We start from the raw sequence: 17,741 nt of genomic DNA on the forward strand, positions 1-17,741 counted from the left end.
AAGAATGGAATTGTCGTTTAGATGGAGAAGGGATATCTGCACTGGGGCAGGGAGAATTGAGAATTTCATTTTGGACATGCTAAATTTTACATACCTATTAGACATCCAAATAGAGGTGTACTATTAGCAACTGGATAGAAGACACTGGAATTCTGAGGAGCTATATCTATATATATAAAAGCATAATATGCAAATCAACCTGAAGGCGGAATGACCAGTCGCTATGATGCGCACTGACCACCAGGGGGCAGACGCTTGACGCAGGAGCTACCCCCAGCCAGCAGGCCCTGATTGCCCGAAGGGAAACGGGGGGGTGGGTGGCAGCCAACGCAGGCAGCACCAGGCCAAGGCAGGTGGGAGCAAGTGGGGCCCCAATTGCCCTGCCAGTCTCCCCACACACACAGGGCAACTGGCATCAGTGGTGGGGGACGAGGCTGGCTGCCAGCAGCCGGGGAAGATCGGCCCTGATCGAAGGCCAGGCCTAGAGACCCTACCCATGCTCAAATTTCATGCACCAGGCCTCTAGTAGAGATATAAATTGATTGTCAGTGGTATTTAAAGCCACAGGATTGAATGAGTTACACAAAGCAGAAACTTTCATACCTTATGCCCTCAACCTAGGATCAATAATACATTTTTATATACTGACCAAATACATATACATATCTTAAAAGTTTCAAGCAAATTTAGCCCTAGCCAGTTTGGCTCAATGAATAGAGCATCGGCTTGTGGATTTGAAGGATCTTGGGTTCAATTCTGGTCAAAGGCACATACCTTGGTTGCAGGCTTGATCCCCGGTCCTGGTCCACGGTGCATGAAGGAGGCAACCAATCAATGTTTCTCTCTCACATTGATGTTTCTTTCTGTGTCTCTCCTCCTCCCTTCCACTCTCTAAAAATCAATGGAAAAAAATATCTTCAGGTGAGGCTTAACAACAACAATGAAAAGAAGCAAAGTTAGCCTCCCTGTATGTAATGCACTATTTCCTTTCTCTTCTACTTTATTCTTTTCTATTTTTTAAAACTTCTTCTCCCAAATCCATTGATCTTTTTAACCAAGTAACAGTTGTGACCTACAGTTGGAAAATCTCTCAAAGTCGCTGACCTAGGACAGAAAAAAAAATCCAAAGGCTAGGCATGAGGCCTTTAGACATAAGAAGACTAGCAAAGGAAACTTGGTAGGAGCAACCAGAGGTAAGAGGAGAAACAAAACAGAGCAGTCCTACAGGCTCAGTGAAGAAAATGTTTTAGAAAGAAGGCAGTATCTAAGTATGTCTGAACACAGAGATTAAGATAAACTGTAGGGATACAAATCTGATTGTAGAGATAAATGGTAACAAATCTATTTCTTTTTGCTATAAAGAGGAGCTGGGGGATGGGCAAAGCAAATGAGATTGGTGGTTAGGTTTTCTGTTTAAATATTTATGCACTATAGAAAACCTAGTAATGAGAAAATACTGATGCAGTAGTGTGTGAAAACTGTAGGAAGAAAATCTTGAGTAGTCTGGAGGGATCACCCATAAACAGGTGGAGGAGGGAGTGGGCAGGCACAGATACAGAGAGCTTGGTAGGGTTGTTGTTAAACGCATGTGCAATTTCTTTTCCAATTGTTCATAGTTTAATCACATAACCAGCTGAGAGTGAGGCGAGGGAGAGAGGTGCTGGTGGTTTAAGGAGATAAAAGAAAGGATGAAAATCATCCAAGAGAGTGCTACATCTGGCCCCAGCCCCATGATTTCCCCCGTGGATGATGGCTGGATCTTTCTGTCTCCTGACTTCCATCCTTGTCTTCTATAGTCTTTTTTTCTACATAACCAACAGAGTGATTTTTCAAAATTTAAGTCCAATTATGTAAAGCCCCAGTAGTTCCCAAATCAGAATAAAATCCAAAGTTCTTGCCTATAAAGTCCTCTATGATGTAGCCCCTTATTTCCTATTATCCTCTTCACTTGCTTTGCTCCAGCCACCTGGCTTCCTTGCTATGTCTTGGTTTCATCAGGCATAGAACACTTTTCCCCAATTTCTCATTTCCTTTGGGACTTTACTTGAATGTGACTTTCTCAGAAATGGCCATCTTTGACCACCCTTTCTAAAACAGCAGTCCTATCTGTGTCACCCTACTCTGCTTGGATTTTGTTCTTATCCTATACCAAGAGACTAAGGAGGACATTTTATAATAATAAAAGGATTAATCCAACAAGAGGATATAACCCTTCTAAGCATTTATGCACTCAATGTAGGAGCACCTAAATATATAAAGCAAATATTGATGGGCATACAGGGAGAGAGGAACAGTAATACAGTAACTGTAGGGGACTTTACCACCCCATTGACATCAATGGATAGACCATCCAGACAGAAAACAAAAAAGCATCTCCAAACACAATGGTATGAAACTAGAAATCGATTACAAGAAAAAACACACAAACACATTGAGGCTAAATAACAAACTATTAAACAATTAATGGGTTAACAACAGGATCAAGGAAGAAATAAAATCATACCTTGAGAGAAGATGTAAGATGGCAGAGTAGATGGAAGCTAAACTCACCTCTTCCCATGACCACATCAAAATTACAACTGAATTTTACAACCATCAACCTGAATAACAAACTGAAGTCCAGCTGAACAGAAGACATATGACCAAGGATATGCAGAAGAAGCCATGTTCAGAATGATAGGAGGGGTGATGTTAAGCAAGCTCGCCCCACACCCACTTGTGGTGGTTGAGCATCCGGAGGCATTTCTAGCTACAGGGGTTTGCTTTTAGAAGGAAGGGGTCTCAGCGCCACACCGGGCTCCTCAGCCAGATGTTCAGTGCTGGGAAGAGACCACATATCATCTGGCTGTGAAAATCAGCAAGGATTCCATCTGCCCAGGTGAGATGAATGGCTGATGGAAACCCAGGTGTCCTCTTAAAGCGAAAATGCACACTCTTAGGCACTCACCTGTGCTCCTGCGGGAGAATGGCAGCAAAGGGAATAACAGAGTTACACAGGGACAGACTGAGTTGTGTGGCTTCAGGGCAAGGGTTGGAAAGGAAGCCTCCAGTGCCTGTGTTTAGTCCTCCTACCACACCAGGGGCTCCATCTTTCCTGGGTTAAACACACACAGCATTAGCCTGGTGAGCTACACTAGCTCTGCCCTCATGATTCCATGGGGCCCAGCCCTGGCTAACACAGCCAGGAACTCTGTCAGCAGCACCCATTCTGGGCCCACATGGCAGTCTTTCTTGTAAAGCTCTCAAGTTATTCTGGTTACCCTCAGGAGTTACACACAGAGAGAAACTGAGTTGTGTGGCTTCAGGGCAAGGGCCATTTTGAATTCCAAAAAGTACCACCTTTTCTATGATGAGAACCTAAACAACCAATGGGTTAACAATGAGATCATCTACTACATAAGATCACCCACATAGCAGTAGCCTGGTGAGCTATCCTAGCTACACCAGGATGACTCCCTGGGGCCCCATCCTGGCCAATTTTCCCATGGCCAGTGGATGTCTCAGCATCAGCCAGCATAGGCCTGTCTTGCATTTCTTATTGAAAAAGCTCTTGAGGAATTCCAGTCACGCTCAGGGGGTGCCAGAGACACAGGGAGAAAATGAGTTGTGTGGCTTCGGGGTGAATGCTGTCTTCCTCCATAGCCCACAGGCAGCAGCTTTCCTGTGTTAAGCCCTCTCTTCACATGGCCCAATCTTAATCTGCTTTAGCCTCATGAACTCTACTAGCTCCACCCAATCAATGTATTTCTCTCACATCGATGTTTCTCTCCGTCTTTCCCTCTCTCTTCTATTCTCACTAAAAATCAAGGGGAAAAAATCCTTGGGTGAGAATTAACAACAACAACAAAAGATATAGAAAGAGTCAAATATAAGCATTCAAGGAAATATTGAGGGAATTTGTATTCCCATGTGAATGCCCTATGTGCGTGTATTAAAACTTGATTTTTCTCCTGGCAAAAAAAGAAAATATTAAGAAATTCAAGAAAATATTTCGAATATTTAAATATAAAGAATGATATTTTGGATTAAATTTATAAATCACTATGTTATCCTAGTGTAGTTATATTTTTCTAACTAGAAAAAAATTATGATTGACTTCTAACTGATCTCATGAATCTAGGCTTTGTGAGGGGAAAACACACACACACACACACACACACACACACAGTTGTGTGATTATTTTAAAAATATTGGGTGAATTTAAACGTGTTTTCAATCCTCTAAAATGTATCCAATGAAATATTTATCATAATTGTACTTTTTTACATATACACACAGGAAAATAGTAAAGGACCAGTTTTTATTTATTTTTTAGACTTTTTTAGTAAGGTTGAGTCACAAACCTCTTTCAATATCAGTATGGGTAGGTTGAAGCTAAAATACCACAGAGCAGTGCTTCAAGTTCAATTATTTCAGGGTAACCAAGAGCAGAGTACGCTGAGTCCTTCCTTCCACCTCTAAGGGTGAACTGGCAGAAATCTTCACTCAAGCCTCCATGTCAGGTAGAGTTAACCTCAAGACAAGGCCTTCACATACTACAGGTTCTGTTCCTTTTTGGGGTACTGTTGTTTGGTGCTTGGGAAAGCAACAGGAAATAGTATAAAGAGTAGACTTTGGAACCAGATAGATGGGGATTTGAATCTTAGGTCCACCATTTATAGCTTTCTGGCCAACAAAATTACTTAACCTCTCTCAACTGCAGCTTTATTTATAAAATGTGATATAATATAATCTTATATAGTTTTGTGGAGATTATAAATAATATGTGGAGAATACCTGAATAGACACTTCTCCAAGGAATACATACAGATGGCCAATTGACATATGAAAAGATGGTGAATATCACTAGTCAGAGACATGCAAATTAAAACCACAATGAGATATCATCTTACTAGTACACCTGTCAGAATGGCTATCATCCAAATATATATATATAAAAAAAAAGTGTTGCCGATGATGTGGAAAACAAAGAACCCTTGTACACTGTTGGTGGGAATGCAAATTGATGCAGTTACTATGGAAAATAGTATGGAGGTTCCTCAAAAAATTAAAAATGGAACTGCCTTATGGCCCTACTATTCCACTTATATATATCCGAAGAAATCCAAAACACTACTTTGAAAGATATATGCACCCATATGTTCACAGCAGCATTATTTACAATAGCCAAAATATGGACGCAATCCAAGTGCCCATCAATAGATGAGTGCATAGAAAAGCTGTGGCACATATACATAATTATATATTACTCAGCCATAAAAAAGAATGAAATGTGACCATTTGAGAAAACATGAATAGACCTAGAAGGCATTATGCTAAGTAAAATAAGTCAAACAGAGAAAGACAAATACCTATGATTTCACTTATATGTAGAATCTAAAATAACAAAATAAATGAAACAGAAACAGACTCATAGATACAGAGAACAAACTGATGGTTGCCAGATGGGAGAGATGTTGCGGGGGCAAGTTGAAATAGGTCAAGAGATTAAGATGTACAAATTGATAGTTACAAAACAGTCATAGGGATGTGAAGTACAGCATAGGGAATATAGTCAATCATATTGTAATAACTACATAAGGTGCTAGGTGGGTCATAGACTTGCCAGGTGGGTCACTTCAGAAGTTATCTAAAAGTCTAACCACTGTGCTATACACCTGAAATTAATACTGAATGTCAACTGAAATTGAAAGATTAAATATAATAATATAACAATAATAGAAGAACCTTGACAATCTTAATCTAACAAGATACAAGTACATTTTCTTTGTCTTAAGAAAAAGAAAAGTAAGTAGAAACAAAAGCATGAGCTGTATAAAAAGAAATAAAAAAACCCAAAATGTCATAATTTTGAGCAAATGAAGGAATTAAATACATCAGAAAATTAATTCATGTCTTTTTTTATCATTAAATACCTCCACAAGTTACAACACTGACAAAATTTTAAAACACGTTACTTGAAATTCCCATGTTTGAATGGTTAAAAATGGTTAAAACTTATGTTGAAAATCATTCACCTAGCTTAGTTAAAAGTTTTATTGTTGCTAAAAATCAAACACTATTTAAAAAACGCAGAAACTGAATTTTATCATATAAAATCAGTTTAGTTATATAAAACAATGCAAATACCTTTATTTTATATCATGGTTAAGCTATAATACTACTAATTTACTTAACTAATGTTCAACCAGAGCCTCTATATAAGGCACTCTCCTAATTACTGGAAATTTAAAGAGAGATTGGAGGTCTCGAAAACTACGACCGCTTCTCTATAAGAATTTAAAGAATAAAGAAATACCTCCCAATAATAATATAATTTCTTGAAATAAACTGGTTTAATCTCTCAGTGACTTAGAAGTTAGTAAAAAGACTCAACTTGACAAAGATCTTTGGTAAACTTAAAACAAAATATTTCTACATGGTCTTGGTTTAAAAAGTATAGTGAACTAAACATATATCAAGCATATATGCCCTACGTATTCATATTAACTTATGGAATACATATGTTTTAGACTATTTTTCAGCAGCCTGTCCATGTAATAGAGTTCTTAGATTTTAATTGTCTAAAGTACATGTTGTCTTCATAAGGAAGGAAAAGTTGAACTATACTCAACAAAGAAATATTTTTCATTAGCCTCTATAGCCTCCTATAAAAGTATGCCATCAACCCCTGATTGTGTCATTACTCCACTAACTTCTCACCTTTTCCGTCTTGGAAATGTATTTTCTTCTTGCTCTGAAGAACAGCTTCAGATGCCTTCAGAAAGATGACGGCAACTTTCTCCATTCAACAGTCAATCTCTTATAGGAAGTAGAGGAAGGGTTAAGAGAACTCTCCAGTTCATTCAACCTTGCACTGAGAAAGAGGCTTTTTGGAGCACCATATTAGCCTTCTGGTACCTCTGCAGATACCATTTGGGCTGTCTGCCAGAGTTTACCAGAGTTCAGCATCATTTGCAACTAAGTTTCCACAAAGCGAGTAGCCTCCCAAAAGATTGAGACATATGGGTTACAATCTGGGGAGGAGAACATTTATTCCCTAACAGAAAACGTTTATAGTGATAGTTATTTTTTCTAAGTAGAAATAATTGATGTATTTAATTGAGTGGTTTTCTAAAAAAAAAAAAAAAAAAAAAAAAAGTATTTAATTACAACTAGTAAAATTGAATCAGTAATTTTAAAAAATTCCAACAAAAAAAGTCCTGGACGAGATGGCTTCACAGATACATTTTACCAAACATTCAAAGATGAACTAATACCTATCTTTCTAAAAATTATTCCAAAAAAATTCAAGAGAAGGGAAGACTCCTAAGCTCATTTTATGAGGCCAGCATGATCTAATTCCAAAACCAAAAAAGACTCCAGAAAGAAAGAAAATTACAGGCCAATATCCTGGGACATAGATGCTAAATTTCTCAACAAAATATTACCAAACCGAATCCAGCAATATATTAAAAAGATCATACACCATGATCAAGTGGGATTTATTTCAGGGATGCATGGATGGTATAACATCTGCAAATCAATAAATGTGGTACACCACATACACACAAAAAAAATGATAAAAACCACATAATTACATCAATAGATCTAGAAAATGTATTTGATAAAATCCTGCACCCAGCTATAATAAAAGCATAATATGCTAATTAGACCAGATGGCCAAACAGCGGAACGACCATCCAGATGACCTACCGGATGACCTTTCAGACTCAGCCAGGGCTGCGAGGGCGGAGCCCCTTGCACGAAGTTCATGCATTGGGCCTCTAGTTTATAATAAAAATTTCAGCAAACTGAAACTAGAGGGAACATACCTCAATGTAATAAAGGCCATATATGACAAACCCATGCCAACATCATACTCAATGGGGAAAAAGTACAGGTGTTTCCCTAAGATAAGGAAAAGACAGGATTGTCTGCTTTCTCCACTTTTATTCAACACTAGAGGCCCGGTGCACAAAATTCGTGCCTGGGGTGCAGGGGTGTGTTCCTCAACCCGGCCTGCACCCTCTCCAATCTGGGACCCCTCGGGGGATGTCTGACTGCCGGTTTAGTCGCACATCCAGCAGTCGGACATCCCTCTCACAATCCAGGACCACTGGCTCCTAACCTCTCGCCTGCCTGCCTGCCTGATTGCCCCTAATTGCTTCTGCCTGCCAGCCTGATCACCCCCTAACTGCTCCCCTGCCGGCCTGATTGACACCTAACTGCTCTCCTACCGGCCTGATCGCCCCCAACTGCCCTCCCCTGTCGGCGTGATTGCCCACAATTGCCCTCCCTGCCATGACCCTCCTCCTCTGCCAGGACCCACCACCTCCACACGAGGTGGCAGAGACGCCGGGACTGGCCTCCTCTGCGCCACACAGAGCCATGGGACTTCCAGGCCTCACTGCATGGAGTGGCCACTGGGCCCCACCTCCGCTGTGCACACGGCCATCTTGTAGAGGCCATCTTATGGTGGCCATCTTGTGATGATGTTGCACAAGGGCGTGACGCCACCTAGGCTTTTATTGTATAGGACTAGAGGCCTGGTGCACGAAATTCGTGCACTGGGGGATGGGGGTTCCCTTAGCCCAGCCTGCCCCTCTCACAGTCCGGGAGCCCTCAGTGGATGTCCTACTGATGGCCACAGTCTGGTAGCAGAGGCTCGGAGCAGGCGTCCCGTGTGTGTGTGTCTGCTGGGGCCTGCCCCCAGCCGCGCCACGTAGGCTCAAAGCAGTTGCCGTGTGTGTGTGTGTGTGTGTGTGTGTGTGTGTGTCTGCTGGGGGCCTGCCCCCAGCCACACCATGGAGGCTTGGAGCAGGAGCCCCTCTGTGTTGATCTCTCAGGCTCCTGGCCTCCACTGCATGTTGTACTCTCCCTTGAGCTATGGCCAGGATGGGGGTGCTGCTTGCAAGCCGGGCTTTCCTGCTCCAGGATCACCATGGCGATGGGGGAGCAGGCCCAGCTGGGGGCTGCCCACAGGCCGGGCTTTCCTGCTTCCAGGTCTTCATGGCAACTGGGAAGCAGGCCCAGCTTGGAGCTGCCCGCAGGCTGGGCTTGCTCTCCTGCTCCTGGATCCCCATGGCGACTGGGGAGCAGGCCCAGCTTAGGGCTGCCCACAGGCTGGGCTTTCCTGCTCCCTGATCAGGCGCAGCTGGGGGCTGCCTACAGGTCGCACTTTTGTACTTACCGATGGCCGGATCACCACAGCGACCCAGGGCCCAGCGGCACTTTCCTGCTCTTCAATAGTCATAGGGTCCCGGCTGGGGGCTCAGGTGGCACATAGGGGTCCTGGCTGGGGGCGGAGCTTACGCCCCGCTGCCCAGGGCTGCACATGGGGCCCGGATGGCAGCTCGTGCTGTCCCGCCCTGCCTGTAGTATAGGATAGAGGCCTGGTGCACGGGTGGGGGCCGGCTGGTTTGCCCTGAAGGGTTTCCCGGATCAGGATGGGGTCCCGCTTGGGTGCCTGGCCAGCCTGGATGATGGGCTGATGGCTGTTTTTAGGCTGCCTGCACCCCCTTTAGGGTGGGGGTCCCCACAGGGGTGCCTGGCCAGTCTGGATGAGGGGCTGAGGGCCGTTTTCAGGCTGGCAGGTGACTGAAGCTCCCAGCCTCTCCTTCCTTTCCTTCCTTTCCTTCCTTTCCTTCCTTTCCTTCCTTTCCTTCCTTCCTTCCTTCCTTTCTTTTTTTATTCTGGGATTTATTTACTTTCTATGGCTGTCACTGGAGCTGAGAGCCGACTTTAGCTCTGAGGCTGGCTCCAGCTTGAGGCCTCAGCTGCTGAAAGCAGATATCTGGACTTTGTTTAGCTTCTATAATTGAAACTCTGTTGCCATCACTGCCGCTCTCAGCTCTGAGCCCACTGCCGGCTGAAAGCAGGTTTCTGGAGCTTGTTTAGCTTCTATAATTGCAACATAGTTGCTTAGAGTGCAAGCTCAGAGCCGGGCAGTGGCAGGCGGGGAACCTTGGCTTCCTCCATCACTGGAGCAAGCAAGCCTCCTGTTCGCTTCAGCTGCCTGGCTGCCGGCCGCCATCTTTGTTGGCAGTTAATTTGCATATCCTGCTGATTAGCCAATGGGAAGCGTTCGGGGGTATGGTCAATTTGCATGTTTCTCTTTTATTAGATAGGATAATACTGAAGATCCTAGCCACATCATTCAGATATGAAAAAGAAATAAAAGGTATCCAAATAGGAAAGGAGGAAGTAAAACTGTCATTATGTGCAGATGATATGATACTGGAACTGGAAAGCATTATGCTAAGTCAAAATAAGCCAATCAAAGAGAGACAAGTACCATATGATTTCACTTACATGTGGAATCTAATGAACAAAATGAACTAACAAGCAAAACAGAGACATACTTACAGATAAAGAATAGGCTGATGGCTATGGGGTAGGGAAAGGGAGAGGAGTGAAAGGATTGAGCAAAAAAGAAAAAAAAGTCATGGACACCGACAACAGTGTGGTGATTGAGGAGGGGAGGGAGGATTGGGAGAGGTGGAGGAGATTTGGGGCGGGGATAAATGGTGATGGATGGAGACTTGACTTGGGGTAGTGAACACACAATATAGTGCATAGATGATGTAGAATTGTGCACCTGAAACCTGTATAATTTTGTTAACCAGTGTCACCCTAATACAATCAATAAAAAAGATATTGTATATAGAGAGCCCTAAAGATGCACCAAAAAACTACTAGAACTGATAAATATATTCAGTAAAGTAACAGAATACAAAGTAAATATACAGAAATCAGTTCCATTGTTATACAATAATGAATTACCAGAAAATGAAACTAAGAAAACAATTCCATTTACAATTGTATAAAAAAATAAAATACCTAGAAATAAATTTAACCCAAGGATGTAAAAGACCTGTACTCATAAAATTATAAGACACTGAAGAAAGAAACTGAAGATGATATAAATAAGTGGAAGCATATACCATATTCATAGATAGGAAGAATTAACATCATTAAAATGTCCATACTGAGAACCAAAATGGCAGCATAGATAAACTTACTGCCTCCCACAATCACATCAAAATTGAAACTAAAATAGAAAACAGTCATCATTTAGACCTGCCTTAAATCTAGCTGAATGGGAACACTACAACTAGAGAAGGAAAGAAGAAGCACACTAAGACTGGTAAGAGGGACAGGGGCACAGAATGGGTGGGCCCGACACCCACATGTGGTTTTTTTTTAAATTGGGAGGGATATATTGGCTGCAAAGTCCTCCCGTGAGGAGCAAGGGGTCCCAGCCCTACACCAAACCCCCAGTCCAGAGTTCCAGAGCTGGGAAGATAAGTCTCCTTACTTTTGGGCTGTAAAAACAAGTAGGAATTGTGGCTGAGTGACACAAAAATTGCTAGAGACCCAGGCAGTTCATCTTAAAGGGCCGGCACATGAACTGACTTGAATTCACTCACTCTGAGCTCCAGCCTTGGGACAAGGGCTTGGGGAGGATCCAGGGACATACTGGAAGGCACTAGATCATCTGGAATCAGAGCAAGAACTCGGGGATGGCTTTCTCCCAGACAGCGGTGCTCACAGGGTTTATTGTTTTATGCTGAGACCTCCCCCATTGCAGAGCTGACTGACAGCCATAGCTGAGTTTCCATCAGCCTGGCTCAAACTGTTTGCTCCCCCCTGGTGATTCCCTGAAATCCTGCTCCATCCAATTTGTATCCCCACCCAAGCTGTTTGCATATGAATGGCCTGTCCTGGCTCAGGCCTCAGACTTTCCTAAAATCTCTCAAACAAGCAGCAGCTGGTGTCAGAAAGACCTAGCACTAACAGTAGTCTGCCTTGCTTCACAGCTTGGCCTCTCCTGGGCACTTCCATGTCCAACACAAGTAGCAACCATCTGCAAATCGCTCTGTAGCCTCTGCCAGCACTACAGCCACAGTGGCTGACTTTGCACCTCCCAGGAGGCCCCAGAGCCAGTGCACCTGGTGGACAGCCTCAGACTATACCAGATTACAACTTTACACATCCATGAGTGACACACTCAAGGGGTATACTCAGTGAGCACAAAAGCCCCACTGAAGCAAGTCCTGCTCCATAGGGTATTTCCTGCACAGCAGCTCTCCCATTGTACTCGCAGCTGGTTCTCCTGGAGGTCATTTTCTCCCAGTGCTGCCAACAGCAATCAAGTCTCAACTACAACAATACTGTACACACAGCCCACACAGGGGCACACCTGGAGTGCCCAGTTCAGGTGACTGGGGAGGCTGCACCACTGGTCCCTACAGGTCTACTATACAAGGCCACTCTACCAATGCCAGGTGACATAGTAGCTCTACCTAATACATAGAAACAAACACAGGGAAACAGCCAAAATGTGGACACGAAGAAACATGTCAGAAATGAAAGAATAGAAGAAGTCTTCAAAAAAAAGAACTAAATGAAATGAATGCACGGAAAGTACTAGATATGGAGTTTAAAACAATGATGATAAGGTTGCTCAAGGTTCTTAATAAGAGTTTCAAGGGACTTAGTGAAATTTTCAAGGATCTCAGTAAGAATGTCAAAGACATGAAAAAGGACCAGCCAGAAATTAGGCATACACTAACTGAAGTAAATAATAATTTATAGGGATTCAATAGTACAGTAGAAGATTCTGAGAATCAAATCGATGACTTGGACTATGAAAAAGCAAATAACACCCAATCAGAAGTGAAAAAAAAAAAGAATAAAAATATGAAGGTAGTGCAAGGATCCTCTGGGACAACTTCAAGCATACCAACATTCGCATTATGGGGGTACCAGAAGGAGAAGAGAGAGAGCAAGATATTGAAAACCTACTTGAAGAAATAATGACAGAAAACTTCTCCTACCTGGTGAAAGAAGTAGACTTACAGATCCAGGAAGCACAGAGAGTCCCAAACAAGAGGAACCAAAAGAGACCGACACCAAGACACATCATAATTAAAATGCCAAAGGTTAAAGATAAAGAGATCATCTAAAAGTAGCAAGAGAAAAAGGCTTAGTAAGGAGGAGGAGGAGGAGGAGGAGGAGGAGGAGGAGGAGGAGAAAGATAAAAAATATGAACAATAAAATGGCAATAAATACATATTTATCAACAATTGAATCTAAGAATTAAAATAAATGAACAAGAAAGCTAATGAACAAAATAAATGGATGAAGAAAATAGAGCCAGAGGTATGGAACAGACTGACAAATCTCAGAGGGAAGGGGTATGGGGCAATGGGAAGAGATTAACTAAATAACATATATGCAATACCTATGGACACAGACAATACTGTGGTGATAGCCTTGGGTGAGGTGGGAACCAGGTGGAGGGGAACAATGGGGAGAATACAGGGAACATCTGTAATATGTTCAACAATAAAGATTTTTTAAGAAAATAAAATATCCAAATTATAATAAGCAATCTATAATACAATGTAATTCCTATCAAGTTACCAATGGCATATTTCACAAAACCAGAATATTCCAAAACTTTATATGGAACCACAAAAGACCCTGAATAGCCACAGATTCTTGAGAAGAACAAAGTTAGAGGAATCATATTCCTAATATCAAACTATACCACAAGGCTATGAAAATCAAAACAGCGTATTAGCTGATATAAAAACAGACATAGAGATCTATGGAACAGAATAGAGAGCCCGGAAATATACCAATGCCTTTATGGCCAATTAAAATGTGACAAAGGGGGCAAGAACATATAATGGGATAAAGATAGTCTATTCAATAAATGGTGTTGGGAAAACTAGACAGATAGTTGCAAAAAAAAGAAACTAGACCACCTTCTTACACCCTACACAAGAATAAACTAAAAATGGATTAAAGGCTTAAATTTTGACCCAAAACCATCAAAATTCTAAAAGAAAATATAGGTAGTAAAATCTCAGACATTTCTCATAGCAATATTTTTTCTAATATATCTCCTCTGACAAAAGTAATGATGGAAAAAGTAAACAAATGGGACTACATAAAACTAAAAAGTTTTCGAACAGCAAAGGTAACCATCAACGAAATGAAAATGGAACCCACTGAATGGGGAAACGTATTTGCCAATGATACATTTGATAAGGGGTTAATATCTAAAACTTATAAAGAACTTAATTCAACAAAACAATCCAATTAAAAAAATGGACACAGGACCTGAATAGACACTTCTCTGAAGAGAACATACAGATGGCCAATAGACATATGAAAAGATGCTCAAGGTTACTAATCACGAGAGAAATGCAAATTAGAACCACAATAAAATGTCCCCTCACACCTGTCAGAATGGCTACCTTCGGTAAATTAACAAGCAATAAATGTTGACGAGGATGCAGTGAAAAGGGAATCCTAGTGCACTGTCGGTGGAAATGCAAATTGGTGCAGCCACTGTGGGAAGCAGCACGGACTTACCTCAAAATATAAAAATGTAACTACCTATGACCCAGTGATGCCACTTCTGGGAATATATCCAAAGAAACCATAACACTAACTTAAAAAAAAAATGCACCCCTATGTTCACTGCAGCATTATTTACAGTTGCCAAGATTTGGAAGCAGTAGATAAGTGACTAAAAAAGGTACAGTCGATGTGGCTCAGTGGTTGAGCGTCGGCCTCTGAAGCAGAAGGTCAGAGTTCAATTCCCAGTCAGGGCACATTCCTGGGTTGTGTGGTCAATCCCCTGCGGGGGGGGGGGGGGGGGGGCGAGGTCAGGAGGCAAGCTGATCAATGATTCTCTCATCATTGATGTTCCTATTTCTCTCTCCTTCTCCCTTCCTCTCTGAAATTAATAAATATATATATATATATATATATATATATATATATATATATATAATTTAAAAAGCTCTAGTATATTTACATAGTGAAATACTATTCAACTACAAAAAGAAGAAAATCTTACCCTTTGCAGCTGTACTGATGGACCTGGAGAGTATTATGCTAAGTGAAATAAGCCAGTCAGAGAAAGACAAATACCATATGATCTCACTTACATGTGGAAACTAGTGAAAAATAAACTAACAAAATAGAAACAGAAGCATGGATACATGGAACAGACTGAGAGCTATCAGAGGGAAGGGTTTGGGGGATTTAGTGACAAAGGTGAAGAGATCAAGCAAAAAATAACTCAAAAATTATTTTAAATAATCAAACTCATAATGAAATTGAATATTTATTTTAATTTCTCCTGGTAATAGCACTCAACATATAAGAAAAACAAAGCAAGTTGTGAGATTTTGTTTTTCAAAAATTGAAAAGTTGGGTTCTGAATTTAATGGCAACAAGTGGGACATCCATTTTAAAACTACCATTCAAAAAGTAGTATTTTAAGAAATATATACTATGATTAACATGATGTGTTTTATAGAATGGATACATATCCAAATGCCAATGTGAATACGGAAGAATTATATGTATTATAAACACACTGGAAAACCAAATGTTCTTTTTTATAAAAAGCAGCTTGAAATAAAAAGGAACTTGCTAGTGAACTGAATAAACTTTCACACATGGGATTTTTCTTTTACAAATCCCCACCCACCCCACCCCCACAAAAAAAAGTGGTCGGTTTGAATAGTGCCATTATATGACAGGTCATTTCTATACAATGTGGAAGACAGTTATGCAGTCAATGGTCACTTCCTAAAGTACGTCTTTTGAAGACTTGTCTAGTAAAATTGCAATATCAAATATATAGATACTTAACATAAGACATGCAACAACAAAGCTAACTCATTTAGTTTAAAGTTTTTAAAACTACTTTTAAAACTTTTGATTCACCAAAAAATAGAGATGTCAAATACAGTAGCATTCTCATTCTCCAACAGTGTGCATTGTGTGCTTTTGTTATTTGGTAAATCTTTTGGTGTGGAACAAAATTAATGCAGTCTAACAATATTTCTTCTGGCTGTCATTGTAATACGATTCCTCAGGCAGAACAGTTAGGTGCAGAGCAAGAGTTAGATTTTTGGAAGTTTTGGTGCATTAACCACAGGATTTGCCTCCTGTAAGTATCTCCTCCCTGCACTCTTGTAATCATAGGTGCAGCCATGAGTCTCTGCATAGCGATGAGATGCACAGAAGTTGTTTCCACATCTAAAGCACAAAAAAGTTCACATGAATAGTCACATTTTTATTAGAGGCTCTTCTCTGGGAGATCAGCGCTTGACTTCAGGGAGTCCAACAGGAGCCCTGTGGTTCTCTTGAGCCATTTCAGCATGGGCATTTCCCTTCTGCTTATAGACAAGCACAAGCACCACCCCCAAAAGAACAAGCTAATTGTCCATTATCATGAGTTTATAATAAAGAATCCATTATGGAATGAAATAGGGTGTAGACCTTTGGGAAGTAGTAAAATTGCAAAAACTGATAAATAGTCCAACTATTTAAACCTGGGAGAACTATGGATTTCTGAGAAATTTGTCTGATAGGAAAATTAAATTATGTAAAAGCTAACTAAACCACGAATGGATTTAAAAAATATTTCTAGCAACAAGATAAGCTGTTCCCATTTGAATAAAATACACTCTAAAAAGCAGCAGTTATTTTTAATATCTGTCCTCAACCTAAGGGCAGACACCATCCTTGAAGCATATTAATCTATACTAATGAAAGAAATAATTATGGGTAGGAAGAAATTCATTAATTTTTATAAATATATTATTCATCTGTTTTGAAATAAAAAGCATACTATATAATTGTTAAAATTTATACTACATTAATTTTAAATGTAGTCCTTTCTTATGAAATTTAAAATAGAATATTAGAGGGATTCTTCCACGCTGTATTACAACAACAAAAAATAAGTATATCTATCATAAAAAAAAGTGTGGTCTCCCATCGGTTTAAACCTTCTCATTTAAAGGGCAGGGCAGGGTCTCATGAGTTTGGAAATTCATGAGCTATCTAGTTGCTCTTTACTCCAGCCAATTAGGAGGCGTTAAACAGAGGTCTGCCAGATGAACATCATCTTCATGATGTTCTGAATAACCAACCAAAAGGACATTTTACATTGTTTTCCCAAGTTGGGCTACCACAAAGAAAGCATCTCAACTTTTCCAGCTAGCCAACCTGCCTGCATTCGTAGCTAGTAGCCAGTCCAGTTTTCTTCCCACAAAGAAAACAATGCTTTGCTGTTTTCTTCTTTGTTTGAATAGGGGCTTGCACAGGTGGGAGGAGATGAGTACATTCTCCTGTTTAGAGAAAGGAAACCTTGATTAATACAGGCATGAAATTCTAAATGTGAAATGCTATTAAGCAAAACACAAGCAAAATTCTATTCCATAAAAATTAATTTGTGCTATTTTTTTATCTAAAATTATTTATAGAATCTGCAAGTGAAGATGCAGAACTGTTATATGTTTAAGATGTGGTAGGTTTCAACTAACTGTGACTCATATTTTTAGAATGTTTGTACACACCAACACATTAGTGATTATTTCTAGGACAATCAGCATATATAAAGTGCATTAAACTTTGACAGTGAATCAAGAAAAATGTCTGATTCAAAATCATTTTTATGAGGCCTCTGAAAAACAACATAATATGTAATATAGTCACCCTGTTTTTTCACACCAAGAAGGAGCAGCAGAGTCTCATGAAATTGATCTTTTAGTCATAATTATGCCATAGAAATCAAATTCAGCAAGCAAGTTATTTATTCTTTCGAAACTTCAATTTGTTCATTTTTAAGATACCGGAACATCTACTTTTCTCTCTAGACTTCTAAGTGTTTTAAGGTCAACTCAGTTCTAATATATAAAAAGCATTCAAGAAATTTTAAA

At 40.5% G+C, this 17,741-nt stretch overlaps 1 protein-coding gene across 2 annotated transcripts in view; it reads right to left on the reverse strand.

Annotated features, from left to right (window-relative positions):
- Positions 1-15,527: 15,527 nt before the first annotated feature.
- ZFAND4 (zinc finger AN1-type containing 4) overlaps positions 15,528-17,741 on the reverse strand; it is an 81,397-nt gene continuing 79,183 nt past the window's right edge. For both annotated transcript variants that reach the window (XM_070431972.1, XM_070431973.1), the window contains exons 9-10: positions 17,033-17,150; positions 15,528-16,053 (exon numbers count right to left, since the gene is read on the reverse strand). In XM_070431972.1, the coding sequence (XP_070288073.1) occupies positions 15,918-16,053; positions 17,033-17,150 (254 nt within the window). In that variant the 3' untranslated portion in view covers positions 15,528-15,917. The remainder of the gene's footprint in view (positions 16,054-17,032; positions 17,151-17,741) is intronic.

The sequence above is a fragment of the Myotis yumanensis genome, unplaced genomic scaffold (assembly GCF_028538775.1).
Source record: "Myotis yumanensis isolate MYYU_CA2020_CCGP unplaced genomic scaffold, mMyoYum1.0.hap1 SCAF_13, whole genome shotgun sequence".
Classification (NCBI taxonomy): domain Eukaryota; kingdom Metazoa; phylum Chordata; class Mammalia; order Chiroptera; family Vespertilionidae; genus Myotis; species Myotis yumanensis.